We start from the raw sequence: 16,671 nt of genomic DNA on the forward strand, positions 1-16,671 counted from the left end.
GGCCTGCCCATCCCCCGCTGCTGCAGGTCACTCATTTGCAAAAACAAACTAAAAAACTGTGACAGCTTTTCCAGCAGCATTTCTGTTTTCAGTCCTAATTCAACAGGACATACAGGATGCAAATAACCTTATCTTCAGAACTATATATAGAACTATATATAGTTTCCCCTTTGGAAAAAGCAAACGCTGAGCACTAAGGGTATGTATATAGGTCAAATAGGTCTCCTGTCTTGAACCAGCATCGCATGACAAATAACAAGGATTTCACTGGTCCTTCTGCTACAATCAGATACCAGCATGAAAGACTGAATTTATGACAAAGTACTCAATCATCACGTGCATAATATAAATTCTGATGGTCAGAACACATTTATATCTTTATTGATCCGCCTTTTGGTAGCAAAGGCCATAAATTACTAATACTAATACTCTAACACGGAAATGTCACCAGCACCTGTTTTCTTAATAAATCTTCTTTCAGTTTAATTTTTAACATCAAGCACCATATGGTGTAATTTAGAGCACACATCGGAAACCTAGCAAAGGTTCACTCACACTGAAATTGTAAAATTAGGTGTAGTAAATAGCTTTACCTCTTCTAAAGCTTCAAAAATTACAACAGGTTTACCAGCCTCCTTTGGGCTGAGTAGACACAACAATTTATTCTGGCTCATATACATGGTTTAAAGAACAAACAATGGAAGCTCTATGGAGTGACACCTCTTGCAGCTCTTAGAATGGGTCAGACTTTGCTCATGTTGAAACCCTTAGAATTTTTCCAGTGACAACAGAAATTCAGTCAGAACAATTCTAGGGAGCATCTCAAAAACACCAAATACATTTATTTATTGTACGATGAAATTGGGGGGTTTCTAGCCTTTTACCAGGAATGGGTCTGCTCTACTTCTTTGGCCTGTCCTTGAAGACCCAGGAACACAAAGAGCCTTCAGAACCTTTTACAACTGAAGCTTTTTATTAGAAACAGTATGTTTTGCATTTGTACCAAACATTCTCCCTTAGGTATCCATCCCCCTTTGACACTACAGCATGCAGCTGATTTGAGGCAGTTGGAGTATAGAGAAGGTAGGAGGTAAGGAAAGCATAGTCTGATACTGACAGTTTATTTCTTTTACATCTTATGTCATAGCTGGAAAGGCAGCTAAGGACAGAGATATTTTTCTCTCCTTTAGTGTTTAGCGCATTATTTCCTATCTTCCAGTAAATAAGGACAGCCACTAAAAAGGCAGTTGTAGATCCGCTACGCCATAACCACAGAGCAGCTGGGAAAAGTTTCTCACTTATACAGCACTAAGCTGACTGCCTGATACCCTCTGCTGCGAAACCCCAAATCCAGCCACACTATGACATCTTCGTTTGAAGTAATTCACAAACACCTGGGCAGATGAGATCAGGTTAGTTCTACTAGTTGGGAGTCCACAGGCAGTAACAACATTCTTCCCATTACTGTGTGCCAGACCTGACCTGCACCCCATGGCCCACAAGAGGACAGCAGGCGCATCTGTGCTTCCTGGAGCTTCCCTTAATCTAAAAGTATGCTGGACTGTTTCATTCCCAGCTCTGCTGTTGATTATTGAGTGACTTTGAGCAAGATGCCCTTCATCTCAGTTTCTTCAGTTGTAAAAGAAGGAATTGAACTCTTGTCTCTATTCTACAAGTACAGATGACTTAAAAATCTACTGACAGGAATAAGGCATTACTATTCTACTGTTGCTTCACCAGTCCAATGCAAAGGTACTATTATCAGGCAGAAATGCTGGATTATTATTTGGTTTATATTTTTTGCAACTCCAATTTTTACTGCTTTCCTATTTCCGTACTTCTGCCTTTCATACCATCAAAAATGCATTCCAAACAAACCTGGATCATCTAGAACACATCCTTTCTTTGAGAACTAGAATAATTTAACTGGAAGGAATAAGTCCACCCCTAAAAACAAACTACTACAAGATCAGCACAGACATATTTCACTTCTCTTCGCTCCTGCCATCTTCTTTCCTTCCCACCCTGCATCTTAGTGTTTGTGTCTACCACTTCTGTCTTACTGTGCTCAGTCTTCTGCCATGCTCAGTCTTTAGTTTTACCAAATATTATGGAAGTGAAAACCATGTAGTAACAGGTGGTAACATCCTGCCTTTACACTTCCTTTCAAGTGAAGCAGAGAGATAGCAAACATTAGCTATTAAAAAAGGCTTTCCTTCCAATAAATGGTAATAATGTTAGAGCTCCAGAAGCATCTAAGCTTCAAATTAAGCTTAAAAAGCCTCCCAGTGAAAGAGCAATAGGCAGAGACTACTTGAGAAACTGAAATACTGGCACTTAATGACAATAGGAGCTTGAAGAGGGGAGTAAGGAAACTTTGCCTCATCAGACAATTACTTCACATGCTCCCTCTGATACTATAATCTTCTATGCAGCATACTATTCCTAGAATTGCCAATGCTTCCCAAATAGACTTGTCACTCCACCATGGATACGTATCTTTCTCACTACACTATACTTACTACTGTTAGTGTTTACAATTGAGAACAGCAAGCTAATAAACCCACAAACCATGGGAACCAAGGGAAGAATGAGTGCTTATCACTAATGGTAAGGAACTCAACAGTATACTTTACTGAGTGGAAGATCTTGATACTATGACATTTGTAAAATCTAGCACAATTCTTTACAGGGTCAGGACTTCAAACCTGCATGGGAGTTTTTCTCACCTCTACCTAAAATTGCAGTTTTTTACTACAACTGCTCATTAGAAAGCTGAAGATAATTGCATCCATTATATATGCCCATTCATCTGTATAAAAACATCTCATGCAATACTCAAAAGTGGTGGAGATCTTTTGTCAGGTACTACAATTTAGTATTTCAAGTTCATCTGTAGACAAATTCTCAAGAGTCTACATCAATGAATAAAATGCAAAAATTTACAGATTTGGTGGTAACCTTACACATCGCAATTTGTATCTTTGTGACATTTGCAAACCTCTGTCTTCTTAGACACTGTGAAATTAATGAGTTATGTCAAACGCATATCATGTTCTCAGTGACAGAAACGGTAAAATGTTCTTTATGTAATATGAATAGAACGTCACTAAACAATTGCTGAGATTGTGAAAAATTTAATCTGCATTCAGAGAAGTTAAATCTAAATGGAGCACTTAAAACCTGTATAATCTAGATGATCTATTAATTGAATAACTCTGAATGTAAACTCATCAATATGAAATTCAGCTTGCAAGGCTGTGTTTAAATTGAGTACAAAAAATTAAGTTTATCAAGACTAAAAATTGTATTTGTATTGTATTTGCAATATCATTGCCAAAATAAAAGTTACATTCTGATGATAAATGTGACCATAAATCCTGTAATGTCACATTTTGACTTTAGTACTTCCTGAATTTCTTAATTCTTTAATTCCCTCCAGCTCAAGAATGACTAATTAATTCAAAGAACCATAATAGCTAATCATTGGTTAAATAAATTTAAAAGGAGAATGTCTGTCCCTGGAGATACCATTGCTCATTTTAATTAAAATTACCATTTTGTGATGTAAGGTAAATAAAGGTTATTGTATCCTTCTGCTCCAAGAACATATTAACTCTTCTATCTACCCTCAGAGATCAGTCAAGGTTTAAACTGCCAAGAAAAATTATTTGCAGCATGTGAGATAATTGTAGTGAATGGCGGTTTTTTAATTCATTTTAACATATAGTCTATTATTTTATGGATGAATTCTGAAGCACTGTATGTCTAAAATGGTGGTGGACACAAACTGTTATCTTAAGAGAGCAATGTGATCTATGCTATAGCTATCCAAAGGAAAAAAAAAAGCTTCATAAACATTCATGGGCAATGAATAGAGTCAACTCTTCAAAACTGATATTTTATTTCAACATAGAAATAAACATAGGTTAAAGTATATTGTTTTTAGGAGCCAATCCTCCAACAACTGATGTGGTTGTTTACCTGGCCTTACAGGCTAGATAGATAGGCATACATAGAATTTTACTGACCTTTTAAAAGTATGTATGTGCTGCGTGTATCTCAGTAGATACCAAATACAAAATTAGGCTGCTGCCAGAGATGGCTTGGCTGAAATTGTTTCTTGTCTGTATTTTTTTAAAACAAAATATCTAACGCAGATTAGCTATCTCATTGTAAAAATCCTTATGAGGACAACACATACCAGTCTTCATCTCAAGTCAAGGTCAGCAATGCTGGGAATAGAAACATAAATTCACCAAGCTAAGAACTATCTTGACCCTCTCTCCATTCAGATTTTTTATATAATGCATCTGACTTTAAAATACTGCTGCAAAATCATATCTCTTGGGGCAGTAGAACCATAGTTAAAAATACAGACTTCATTTCTGAAAAGTATATGATTACTATTTTAACAGTTTAAAGAGTTACCCACAAAAGTACATTGAAACTTCCAGCTCAGGCATGTTGTAAATCACTGTAATACGTGACAGAACACTTATAACAAAAATGCCTCTTGAGACAGTGGCATTTCAAAGGATGAGAATGGGAGATGAAAAAAGCTACAATGACCAGGTTTGGCAATCTTGGCGTAAATAAAATACTTGTGTAAAAGTATCCTTAGCCAAAGCTGCATGCTCAGTTTTTGTCAGTATACAGGTCTGGCCCACAACTTGAACCAGATACGCTTGTTATGCAAATGATGTTAGCCATCAGGAAGGAGGTAGATAATGAAATTATTCGAAAGCTAACCACTCATCACAAGGGTGACAGAAACATCAGGCGAGGTCCTAACATATGGATAAAAGGCAGTATGGAATTTATACAATCACTGCTTTTAATTTATCACAACTAAGCTGTCACAAGGTAGGCATTAACAAATGCATAACTAATGCATATAAATGAGCCAATTATCAGTAATGGCTAAAAGGTTTGCAGTTGTATCATCCAATGTTTCATTATTTAACTTTTTCTAGAAAATCCACTAATGTAAATCCAAGCCTCCAAAAAAATATCTTGTAACCTCTGCATCATAACAACTTTACTAACACATGCCTGAGAATGAAGCAATGTCACAGAGAATTCCATTTCAGTGTTCTCTTAAAGGTAGCTATAAAACCAGCATATTTATTACAATTGTTGCATTTCTCCATGTTAAGAGACTGTAAATGAGCATACTTCCTTACTTCATTGTGTGTATTACTGTAAAAATGAAAAGCAAGATTTGAGAACCTGCAGATGTTGCTGGTGAGAGGAAGTAATTAAGCAAAAGTAATTAAAAATCAATGTGATTAAAAATATACAATTTGAAGATATCAAAAACCCAAAGGACAAGATTAAAAACAAGTACAGCCATAAAGTACTAACCTCTGACTTCTTTTATGAACAGTGCATGCTGAACTAAAGGACTGAATAAATGTTAAGAAATGTTAAACTTAGTTTTTTGTATTGTTCTCAAGCTCAGCAGGGACTTCTAAAAAGGAAGATAAACCTGTATAACAATGCTGAAGGTTAATGCACAATGTTTCTGAGAAAGGAATGTAATCTTATTTACCAGGTGCACTGACTCTCTAAAGCACAAGTGGAATATAACCCACCAGTGCTAGAGTCCCCCAGAATATAGGCTACAGTCCATAAATACCGTAAAAACAATGTTTCTCTATAATAGAATGGAATTCATCCACCACCCAGTGACTTCTGTAATTAAACCTGATTTCGCCATAGATCACAACGTACACTGCTGTTTAAACAAAGACATGCATTATGGAGAAACGGAACTTGGGTCAATCTGCTCTAGAGGAATGTACTTCTACTATCTACACTGGAAGAGATTCTGAGTTACATTGCAGTAATGATAGTAATGGCCTTCCTCTGTAGGCCAACCGTTACAGTGTACCTCACCTTACTGCCTCATTAAAGATCAGCATAGTAAATAAGAATATTTTTCATGGATTATTAATAGAATTTGCATTAGTCTTTCTATTTTTAAATTCTAAAATGGCAAGACACTACTACACAACTGACTGAAAAAGGTATCAGGTAGGGATATTGTACTCCTCCACAAGTAACTAGATACGTTAAGGAACAGAACAGATTCAAAATGCAGATGTGCATATTTTCAAACCTATCTTGAAAAGTCAACACTGAGAAGCAGTGTTCAAAGGATTTGGTTATTTGAACAGTGTAAGCTTCCCTAGGGTTTGATAATATTATTCCCCATGTTACAAAGTTTAGGCTGTAATAGGTCACAATGAAATCCTGAAGAACCCTAAAAATCACTCATAAAAGTTGCTCTAAGATTTTTGAATATAATGCTAGCAACTACTAAATTGTGATTTTTTTAGTTTCACTGTAAAAAAAAAAGGTAAAGCAAAAGCATATTTTAGTTCAGTGACAGACGCATCCAGAAAGTTGGTACCATCTAGGTAACATATTACACTCTTCATACAACTGGTGCTCAATTACATATATTGGGTATACAACCTACTGAATATTAGTAAAGTGGAAAAAGGCAACCATTTTCTTTCTTGTCTTTCAAATTCTTATATTAAATTGACCAGCAGTCATTTTAACTAACCCTTTTTTCTCCTTGACTCAAAATTTCACTGCAAAAACCATCAAGGAAATAAGGTATATTTATAAACCTGTCCCAGGTCCATCAAAGTCAAGAAGCAAATCAGCTAAGGAGTTCAGAGAAGTTGCGAAGCAAATTACATGAGAAGATCAAACTGTGCTGTATAGTGAAGCATGGTCTAGAGCCTATGAAAAGAAAACTGAAGTTAAAAACCTGCAAAAGCAGTAACTCCATAAAACAAATTCTGTTTTCAGATTGACACATGTAGGCCTTGCTGAATAAGCTGTTTTTAAAAGAAAATAAAACTCACTGTGAAATGAAATGGTTGAATCCTCTGCACCATTTTTCAGGATGTAGCAAAGTAGGAGGAGGATTTCTGAAAAAATACAAAGTTTGAGGGTTTAAAATGTTAACGTTTACTGGAATTATGTCACAGGTAGTCAACAAAGATGATACTGGTTCCACTAGGGAGAAAATTATGATAGAGAAAATAATGCTCAAATTGTCTGTGTGTCCCCTTCAGATGCCTGTTGGGTTTTTCTTGCTGCTGCTTATTCACTGACAGTTCTCCTCTTTTTATGTCCTTCTCCTTTTACGCCAACAACTTTGAAGTTGGTAGTATAGCTCACAGTGCGCTTCCCAACATTTCTCTTTCAATTCAGCCTGACTCAGGAAGGATCAACTGAAACTGGAATATTAACCCAGCCATCACACCACTTTAGCCCTTTACCCCAGATCACTGACTCTGACCAAAACTTTTTTAAGTATGGGTATCTTCATCATAAGAACTACCAAACTGTCAACAATCTGTAGGATTTTCAGTCGGATTTCAATCCGTATTCAGTTTGGATGACACTGTAAGCTCTAAAACAATTAAAAATAGATGTTATTTTTAAAGTGACATTTAGCAGACAGTATTTTTACATTACATAGTAAGATGGCCTTCCATAAGAATAATTTTTTAAACTCGGATGGGTTCCATGTTAGTTGGCATATAATTACTTTCCTTTCTGACTGTTACTGTTACAGTTAAATTACATAAACATACAGAGCAAGGCCTATAGGTCGTATTAAGTGAACCAAATTTTAAGTGGCTCAAATTTAAGTGGACCGACCTATAGCAGGAAGCGTTCATGGATCACATATTATACTATATTATCTTTCAGAGGTTTCTTCTGCAACTTAAGATTTGATAAGTGCTGAAGTCTATTTAACTTTTTAAGATTAAACTTGTGTTTTATGAAACCTTAATGATTTGTCTTTTGCTGCATTTGAGAGCTCAATACAAAGGGCCATATATTACTGAACTGGCAGAAAAAAAAAATTCACAATAAGACTTATTCTACAACAGAAACACTCACTAGTCTGGACTGTAACATGAATCACCTCATTTATACTGGGGCCACATTCCATAGCATGACACTGCTTGGAAACAGCTCACAAAACAAAAAGACAAACAGCATAAACAATGTAAATTAGTGCTGATCTGCTTACTAGTCTTGAATTTTTGATGTATATTCATTCAAAGAGTAGTTCCATTTAACAGTTACCCTCAAAAATCCAAACAAAATGGTTTTAAAAAAAAATTACAACGATGGGCCATTTTTATTCATCTGTACCTATTCAAAACAAACGCAGTCATCTAATTTCACTGCAGGCTGACATGTTTTCCGAGATGAATATGTCATTACTTTTCAGTTACAGAAGACTCAGGGAACACAATTTTCTTCATGAAGTGAAGAAACCCAGAATGTTTGAGATGTGCATCACTTATCAAATTTATCATTAGGAAAAAAATATGATTGGTTATTTTTAATGACAATAACGTTTCAGGGTTGTCTTCCATTTACCAGGCTCATATGTTCATGCACATCACAGAATCTGATTTTTTACAAGCATAAAAAAGACATAGAAAAGTATTTCTAGAGACACTCCCAGAAAAAAACCCTGTATCAAAGAAAGGTAAACTTTAAAAACCTCCTTCTCTATAATGAAAATAGTTATCAGTCCACACATCCCACATGCATGAACTCTGCAAACAGCTTTAAGGGACAGCCAGATAGGGTTAGTATAAGTTTTTAGTCTTTATTTTGCAGGAATGGTGCTCTATCTGACAATTTGGATTCTGAGAAGACCAACTTTTATTGTACTGTGAAGTACAGTGTATTTCTTTTTAGAATGATACCAGCACTGTGTACTGAATATTTGCTGTGAAATTTTGAATTTCACTGCAAAGTTATTTGCTTTTTCAAAAGCTCAGTTACTATTAATGAAATATGTAGTTTTGTCTTTTCTGTTCACACTGTTCTTGAAGTCTTTCCATGGTGGTAACAACAATGCTTACAAAAAGTGTATGGTTTGGAGGCTCTATTAATAATCTCACAAGGAACTGTTTGAAAAAAACACACAGAGATACTTATATTAGTTGCAGATGTTATGATGGAAACAGGTGGGATTTCATCATGGAAGAACAGACCAGGAGAGCAGATGTCATTCAGGAAATACATTTAATCATCTGTGGGTTAATGATTAATGGAGAAAGCCATGTTTTTAACCACACAGAACATGTTTTGTCCAACAAATTCCTAAGCTACTAAGTTCTCACTGATAGCTACTCTCTTAGAGGTGACTGAGCATGCCATGTACCAAATCAACACAAGCAAGAAATCTGTAACTCTACAGATGTTTTCTTGAGCTTGATATTTTGGTATTTGTTGACAGAAGATACTATGCTATTCTTAGTGCCTTTGTAGTAAAAACATGGAACTAGTGGTCCTCTGTACTTCAGTAACTAAATTGATGCTTCAGGTATCCCATCTATAAAATTGAGCTGATAAACATGACCAGAACCTTAATTCATTAGCATCCGTAAAGTACATTGGTTCCCCTTGATGAAAGATGTTACTTAACTACAAAGTACAAAATTGGCTCACCCTTTTCTGGCATCATGTCCATAAAGGATTTCCAGAAAGGGGAATAAGAGGGTCAGCTTCCTACCTTCACTTTACCTAAGACACCACAAACTGTTTCACGGTGACAGCAGAAAACACCATGGCTACCATAGCACCTCCAGAGGTGGATTTCTGCATTAAGGACTCAAATTCTAGGATAACACAAAAAGCCAGATATGCAAGGGTAACTCACTTTAAGCTTTTTTGTGAGCACACTAAGGCTTTTGCAGTTTGAAATTAATAATCCATTAAGATATCTGCAATTCATATCACATTAAAGACAAAAGGTAAAACAACTCATATATTATCAGATGCTAAACCACACAGAAGCAACACTTGCCTCACCACTTCAACTCAAAGATCAAACTAGGGCCATTTGTGATTCCAGACTATATTAAATCCAACACATGGAGTTCTATGGCTTTTGCATACTTGCATCAGCCAACATCACTGCATTTCACCAACATCTGGCTGTTTCTGCAGTACTCAGAACACATTCATAGAAAAACTAAAAAGCTACTTCTTGTTAACTTGCTGACATAAGGTATTCTACTCTTTTAATATAAAATTAGAATGCTCTGCATGCAACCTTTCAATCATCCTTGCTACATATATAAGAAGCTGAAGGACAATATAGTCTTATTTTCTACTATAAGTGATGGAAATTGTGAGAAGTAGATATGAATATTATTGCAAAAAGCGGGTATTGGCTTGTCTTTTGAAAATGTCCTCTTTTGATACAAGATGAGTAATCAACCATTTATTTCCCAACTTTGTGTCTTTTTTCCTTTAGTTCTTTCTATAATTCATAATTAGTCACAGAACTACATGCTCTATTTCCTTAGGCAGACACATTGCTCTTGTGAGGAGTTTTTCTACCCTTGTATTCAGTGCTTTCCATGGTCATACTGATGCTGTTTTTCACTGGGAGTTCTGCTTCAGTGAGGACTGCAGGATTGAGCCTGTACAAGACACCCCATACAGGAGCACAATGTTCCTTAGAACATGAAGACATTAGCAAGCTTATCAAGCAAGAACTGCTGCTGAATTCTGAATGATACACACACAGTTATGTGCTGGAAATATTTTAATCTGTCGAGCTTTATGTGTTCCCTGTCATTCAGCCTGCCTCCAAAGTCACAGCTGGTAAAACAAAATCGGTCATTTTACCACAATAAGGCCAATGATGCAGCTCAGCGAGCACCATTCGTCCTTTACGTTAAGCTGTGAGCCTAATTACAGATCACAGATAACAGATATTTGTTGGCAATGAGAAAACAAATATTTTCATCTTAAAATACTTCTATAACAAACTTCAAAAAATTGAAAACGCATCTACTATTTTTTAAACTATTTCAGTAAACATAGCCATACATTTTATAAACAGAAATCAAGACAGGGCCTCCAATGACCAAATTGCATCATCAGCCTACCACATTGTTTCTAATGAGAAATTAGCAGATGAACATCCAACACCTGTCACCATGAACAGGCTCTGGCAATCACAGCCCCATACACGCATGTTGTGAATTATTTTTCTAGCAGACTGAAGAGACAATAGTTCTGTTGACAGTTGCCTAGGTTTATACATAGACAGTTTTTACATGAAATTAAACCATTCATGCATATTTCAAAAAACTAAGTGAAACAGCCATAGAAAAAACACAAAGTCAACCATGCATAATAATGAGATTTCCCTACAAAAGGTTATGTAAAACAAATGGTTTCTATTAAAATACATGAAAAATTGACATTAATTAATACCTGATAAATTCTCATACAAGTTTAAAGTCCTGCCACTCCAGAGCATCCCCATCTTGGGTAATCCTCCAAAAATAACCAGGTGATTCTCGACAGTGCTTAGAGGATTTCCTAATGCACTTGGTTTGTGGCCCATTCAAATCAGTAAGAGGTTTCCACTGCTGTGAATGAAAAATTCAGATCCTAAACACTCTCCCATTCATCTATCTTCTACTAAAGGCTACTCAAATTTGACTGACTTCCAGTAATATATTTCACCAAAGTACACTCAGCAGGAAGCAGGGTACTGTATTCAGCTCTGTAAGGTTAAGATAGAAACTGTAGAGTTTAGGTGCCTGCAGGAGTGGAGAGTCAGCACTATATCCTCTGTGTATATGGAGGCAGGCCTTTGAAGTTGCTTTTTAGGTCAGTGGAAAGCTGTCATCAATCTGAATGCTGCTGCATGAAGCCTCCATGGCTGGGAACCACAGAAGCACATTGCCTCAAGAGACCAGAAGATCAGAAAGAACACAGGATCTACAACAAAATTGGAAGCAATGTCAGAAGCATGGGATCTGGGCAAAATGGCTCCAAAACTGGAGCATGGGATCTGGGCAAAACTGTCTGCCCATTGAGTTGATCTAAGGGGCTCCAAAGGCAACTGAACATCCTTTCCTCAAAACGCCTAGAATTGTGCAAGTCTTGACCATACTGGACACCAATCTCCCGTAAATCTTCTTAACCAGATCTATAAGCAAGGCATTCCCACACCTATCCAGCCGAAAAGGCATGAACCGTGTTGAGATGGTATGTACCAAATCACAGCATATGAGACAGCTGGAAAAGGTGGTAGCTCCTCACATCATCTTTAGCTTCTTAGGGCTCAGCACAGTTACATAAACCTTTCTCAGGCAAGGGAACAGACTAATGCCAGATCATAGTACTCTAACTATACAATTAGGGGGCACCAGCAAAATTACCCTTATTCTGTGAGAACGAAGGGTACAGTACATCCTAGGAAAGTTCACTCTCCAGACATCTTCTCACTGGCAACTGATTCACTTCTAAACAGTTTCTCCTTTTCCACACCCCCTCCCTTTTCTCTGAAAGGACTGTTTTCCTTGTGTAAATATCCAGTTCAAAACTGTTAACATACAACTTCAATTTCTTATTTTCTAGAATATCAAAGGCATATATCTATTCAAATAACGTGCAAGGGCCTTAATTCTAACAAGGATATGCTGCTTTAAATCAAGATCAAAACCTACCAAGGGAAAAGAATCGGTTAAGAGGAAGCAGAACACAAGATATTACCACCTCATTGCTGAAGCAAAAATATTCTTCTTGCTTAAGTATTTTACTATCTTTTAATTACAGAGACACAGTTATCTGGTATTTCCCTCTTTACTGGAATGGATGGTCTTTATTTTCCATAGGCCGTACACAGTTACAGAAGTCTGGACTGAATCCAACAGCATATGATAAATGTATATTGAGTTGAAAGTTAAACAGACAAATATAACTAAGAGACTGTAGGATCCTAATTACTTGAAAGGGTCAAGGGTACCAATCCACTTTTTAAGCTTTTTTTTGTAATACAGGGTCCTGATCTAGTAAAATACAAACTGGATATCTGTTTTCACTCTTTCTCAGAAGAGAATGATAGCTATATCTCTTGTACGAAATAAATACACATTTGCCCCCTTTTGCTTGTGATTTTACATGACTATTTATTTTGCTGCCACTAAGTAGGTGACTTAGCAGATTAACAATGAGATATGGGCTCAGCTGCAAAACAAATGCAAATCCACAAATGAACAAAGTATCAACTACCTCTTTAAAATACACTTAAATCAAGATTTATTCACAAGTCTCCAGCTTAGAATATTTCATCAGCCAGCATAATAATGAGCAAAAATAAATGGTAAAAGGTAGTCAGTTCCAGAATTATGCACAAATCTCCTTTTGATTTCCAAGATTGACTTTATGCATTGCCAAAAGAAAAGAGCTTCAGGAAGAATATAAAGAGGCTGTCAAAAGAAACCTTCTAAGAAACCTCCTTCACATGAACAATCCTGTGTTTCAAAATGGTATATATCTGATAAATTAAAAGTCACCTTTAAAGTAATGAGTACAGACAGAAATAACGTGCTAAGCACATTAAATTATTTTGAAGGTCAAATAATAACCTTCAGAAAATGTATTAAAACAAATCTCAATTATATAATTTTTTAGTTCATACAGATAGAAAGAAAATGAATGAAGAAGTATTGCAAAATGTTCTGCTTGGGAACATCTGGATTATCTTTGACTTTTTCCCTTGAATATTGCAATTCACAGGCCACTGGTTTCAGTCAGGTTTGGCAGCTGCAAGGTTTCATTAGCCTTTTTCAGGACTTGACAAGGCATCATTTATTTCTGTCATTTACTCTTCAGTTTCCAGTTTCAGTTTCTGGCTTCACTGAGACAGAAACAAGTATTTTATTTCAGAAATATTTTTGGATGGTGGTGAAAACATACAGCTTTGCACTCCAGTGGTCAAGCTTCAAAACAAATATGTAGCATAATTGAATTATAATTATGCTTTGTCATCTCATTTATTCACAAAAGTTTCAGAGAGCTAAAGAGGCACTAGCAAATTAACAGCAACTGAAACAGAGGAAGTAATAGTAGAGATTTTTATTTATAACCAGTTCACATCTTCACTGCAATGTAGTATTTTGCTTTTCTATTAAAACCATTGCTCTGTGAATTTGCAAAGCAGGAGAACGTCAGTTGCCAAAGAAATAAAAATGGCACAGTAATACTTCCATGCCTGATTGAAATACATATGGTGTTGTCTAGACACTACACTTCTGTAGCTGGAATATTAAAATACTGTAATTACACCGCATATTTGCAGAGTTTTATGGGAAAGTAAAATATCTGTTAAAATCTGAAAGTGAAAATCCCACAAACAAATTTCTAAGGGCAAGTCCTGAATTGTACATTTCAAACTCCCACCTGTCTGAAGGCACTGCCCAGTGGAGCAGATCCACTCTTGGAAACCTAAAAGATGACTCAACGAGAGGAAGACTTAGAGGGATGCCACAAATTCTTTCTTTTAAGAAGCGGAGGAAGATTGCCAAGGGGAGAACAAGACAATTTCAAGTCTGACACAAAATCTGGTCCCACAGTTCTGTGCTCCTGCTGAGACCTGCCTCTGCCCAGGACACACACAGCAGCAAAGGCCCTGTCATACCATGGTCAATCTGCCAACAGGCTTCATATTGTCCTGGACACACAAGGTAACACAGGATACCTGTGATTTTCCAACTGGCTGAGACATGCTTTTTGGGGCCCTTCTTTCCATCAAGAGTAAAATGTTGTCACTACATTACTCCCATGAAAAGGGGGACTTACTTCACAGAACCACAGAAGCGGTTTTGCCACTTGTGCTTCTTCTTTACCTTCATTTCTTTGCCTGACTAATTTAGCTCTTATTTTCAAAGAGGAAGACACCTTCTTATCCTTCCATTTCACAGAGGGGAGACTCTTAGTTGAGGCTCTACAAAAATACAAATAAGCCTAACAGTAATCCCATAAAAGAAGTTTATTACCATATACTTGATATGGCTGATACTGAACATGGAATTCAATCATTGCGCTTGACAAAAGCAAGCACTTAAACACTGCATTTTCAAAAGGAAACAAGGATTACTCCTTATTTGTACTTCTGTATGACTCAAACCTTACTTACTGTTTTCAGTTTAGTCTGGTTCATAGCATTGTAAGAACCGATATTATTCTGATAGCCCTACCAGTCTGGTTCAGAAATGAATACTTATAGAGGGAATACATTAGTTAATGGTGGCGTATTTCCAATGGACCATTAGGAGGATCATTATAAAAATTCTGAAGTAATAGACTGAATAAATGCTGAAGCATAAAGAAAAGTACAAGATGTGTAAGAGTACCATTTTTAAAAAAGGAATTATCATTTAAGGTAATATGCCTTCTGAGCATGAGGACTGTATGTGGAATGGAATTTATTTGTTCCCTCTCCTATTCCATCCAATAAGCTTTAATTTAAAACACCTGATTTTTTGTCTGCTTTTTAAAAAATCCTGTATGACTTAGGAATCCCTGTAGATTGTAACTGAAGACTAACAGACACAGTATGATAAACAGGAATTTATTCATTATAAAAAGTCCCATGACAGCAATTCAAATAAACCCTCTCTTATGCAGAACTAAATGACAATAATATCAGTAAGACTGTATCCCAATAAGCCTGTAAGATGCTAACTTAAAACTCATGCATCTCTTGAAACAACTGGGCAGGCTGTGGAAAATACCCTTGGAAAAATATTGACTCACATAAGCTAGGGAATCTGGCAAAGGATGAAGGTAGTTAAAATAAATTTAAGGCAAGAAACGCTAATGGTGCAAGTAACATGTAACAAAGCAATTAGCGATGCAATGACAGACAAAAAAACCCTACAAAGCTGAAATATTAAAACATCAAGGAACACATGAAAATCAAGAGGGATGATTTCCCCCCCCCCCCCCAAGATTTAACCAACACCTCAGGTTGAATATTCTAGCGTAAGCTTTGCAAAGAAGCATCTCCTGGATAAGTTAACACATCCAGAGAAAAAGAAGAGTTGAAAGGAGCAATGGTAAATGACAGACATAGGACAAAGGAGTGTTCTGAATGTAGGAGGCAACATCTTGGCAGAAGGAAAGACAAGGCAATACCAAGATTGGGAAAAATAGCAAGGGAGTAACAAAGTGAGAAAAGCAAAAAGTAAAAATGAAAGACAAAAAGGAAGATGAAGACAAGCAAACCAAAATCCCCAAAGGCAAATAGGGTATTCTCTCAAAAAAAACCCAAAACCCAACCCCACAAGCACCGTTCACTAAACACTTAAAGAGGACCAAAGAGGACAGAAGTGAGAAAGCAAGAAGGTTAGCAGAGAGATAATTAAAATATTTAGAAGTAGGATAGTAATGAAACATGGAAGAAAGAAAAGAGCTGACATAAATCATTCTGTGTGGGTAAGAGCATTGATGTTTGGCATGGGGAGATGAAACAAGAAAATAACCAAGGATATAATCTAGGAAACTGAAATACAATGCAGACCTTTAAAAAAAGGTATGTTTTGAAGACAGATTGTGTCTACCACAGAAGGCACACTACCATATGATAGTCTGCATATCCAGGAATGGGTAAAAACTTCAAAGTAGCTGGTGGTGGGGGAATAAACAGAAGGAATACATTAGAATAAAGAAGCAGTTATGAGTAAAGCATGTTGTTAAAACAAAAAACAAAACTTCAGGTGAAATCTGAGTGCCCTGAAAATTATTAGATTTTTGCCATTGAGAAAGGATGTCATCTTTTGTGGGCATCAATCAGAACCATGG

General features: G+C 36.4%; 1 protein-coding gene across 1 annotated transcript in view; it reads right to left on the bottom strand.

Annotated features, from left to right (window-relative positions):
• Positions 1–16,671, bottom strand: part of MYO3B (myosin IIIB) — a 200,858-nt gene that overhangs the window by 126,428 nt on the left and 57,759 nt on the right. Inside the window, exon 8 of the mRNA XM_076340762.1 lies at positions 6,885–6,950. Coding sequence (XP_076196877.1) covers positions 6,885–6,950 — 66 coding nt within the window. The remainder of the gene's footprint in view (positions 1–6,884; positions 6,951–16,671) is intronic.

This window comes from Aptenodytes patagonicus, chromosome 6 (genome assembly GCF_965638725.1).
Source record: "Aptenodytes patagonicus chromosome 6, bAptPat1.pri.cur, whole genome shotgun sequence".
Classification (NCBI taxonomy): domain Eukaryota; kingdom Metazoa; phylum Chordata; class Aves; order Sphenisciformes; family Spheniscidae; genus Aptenodytes; species Aptenodytes patagonicus.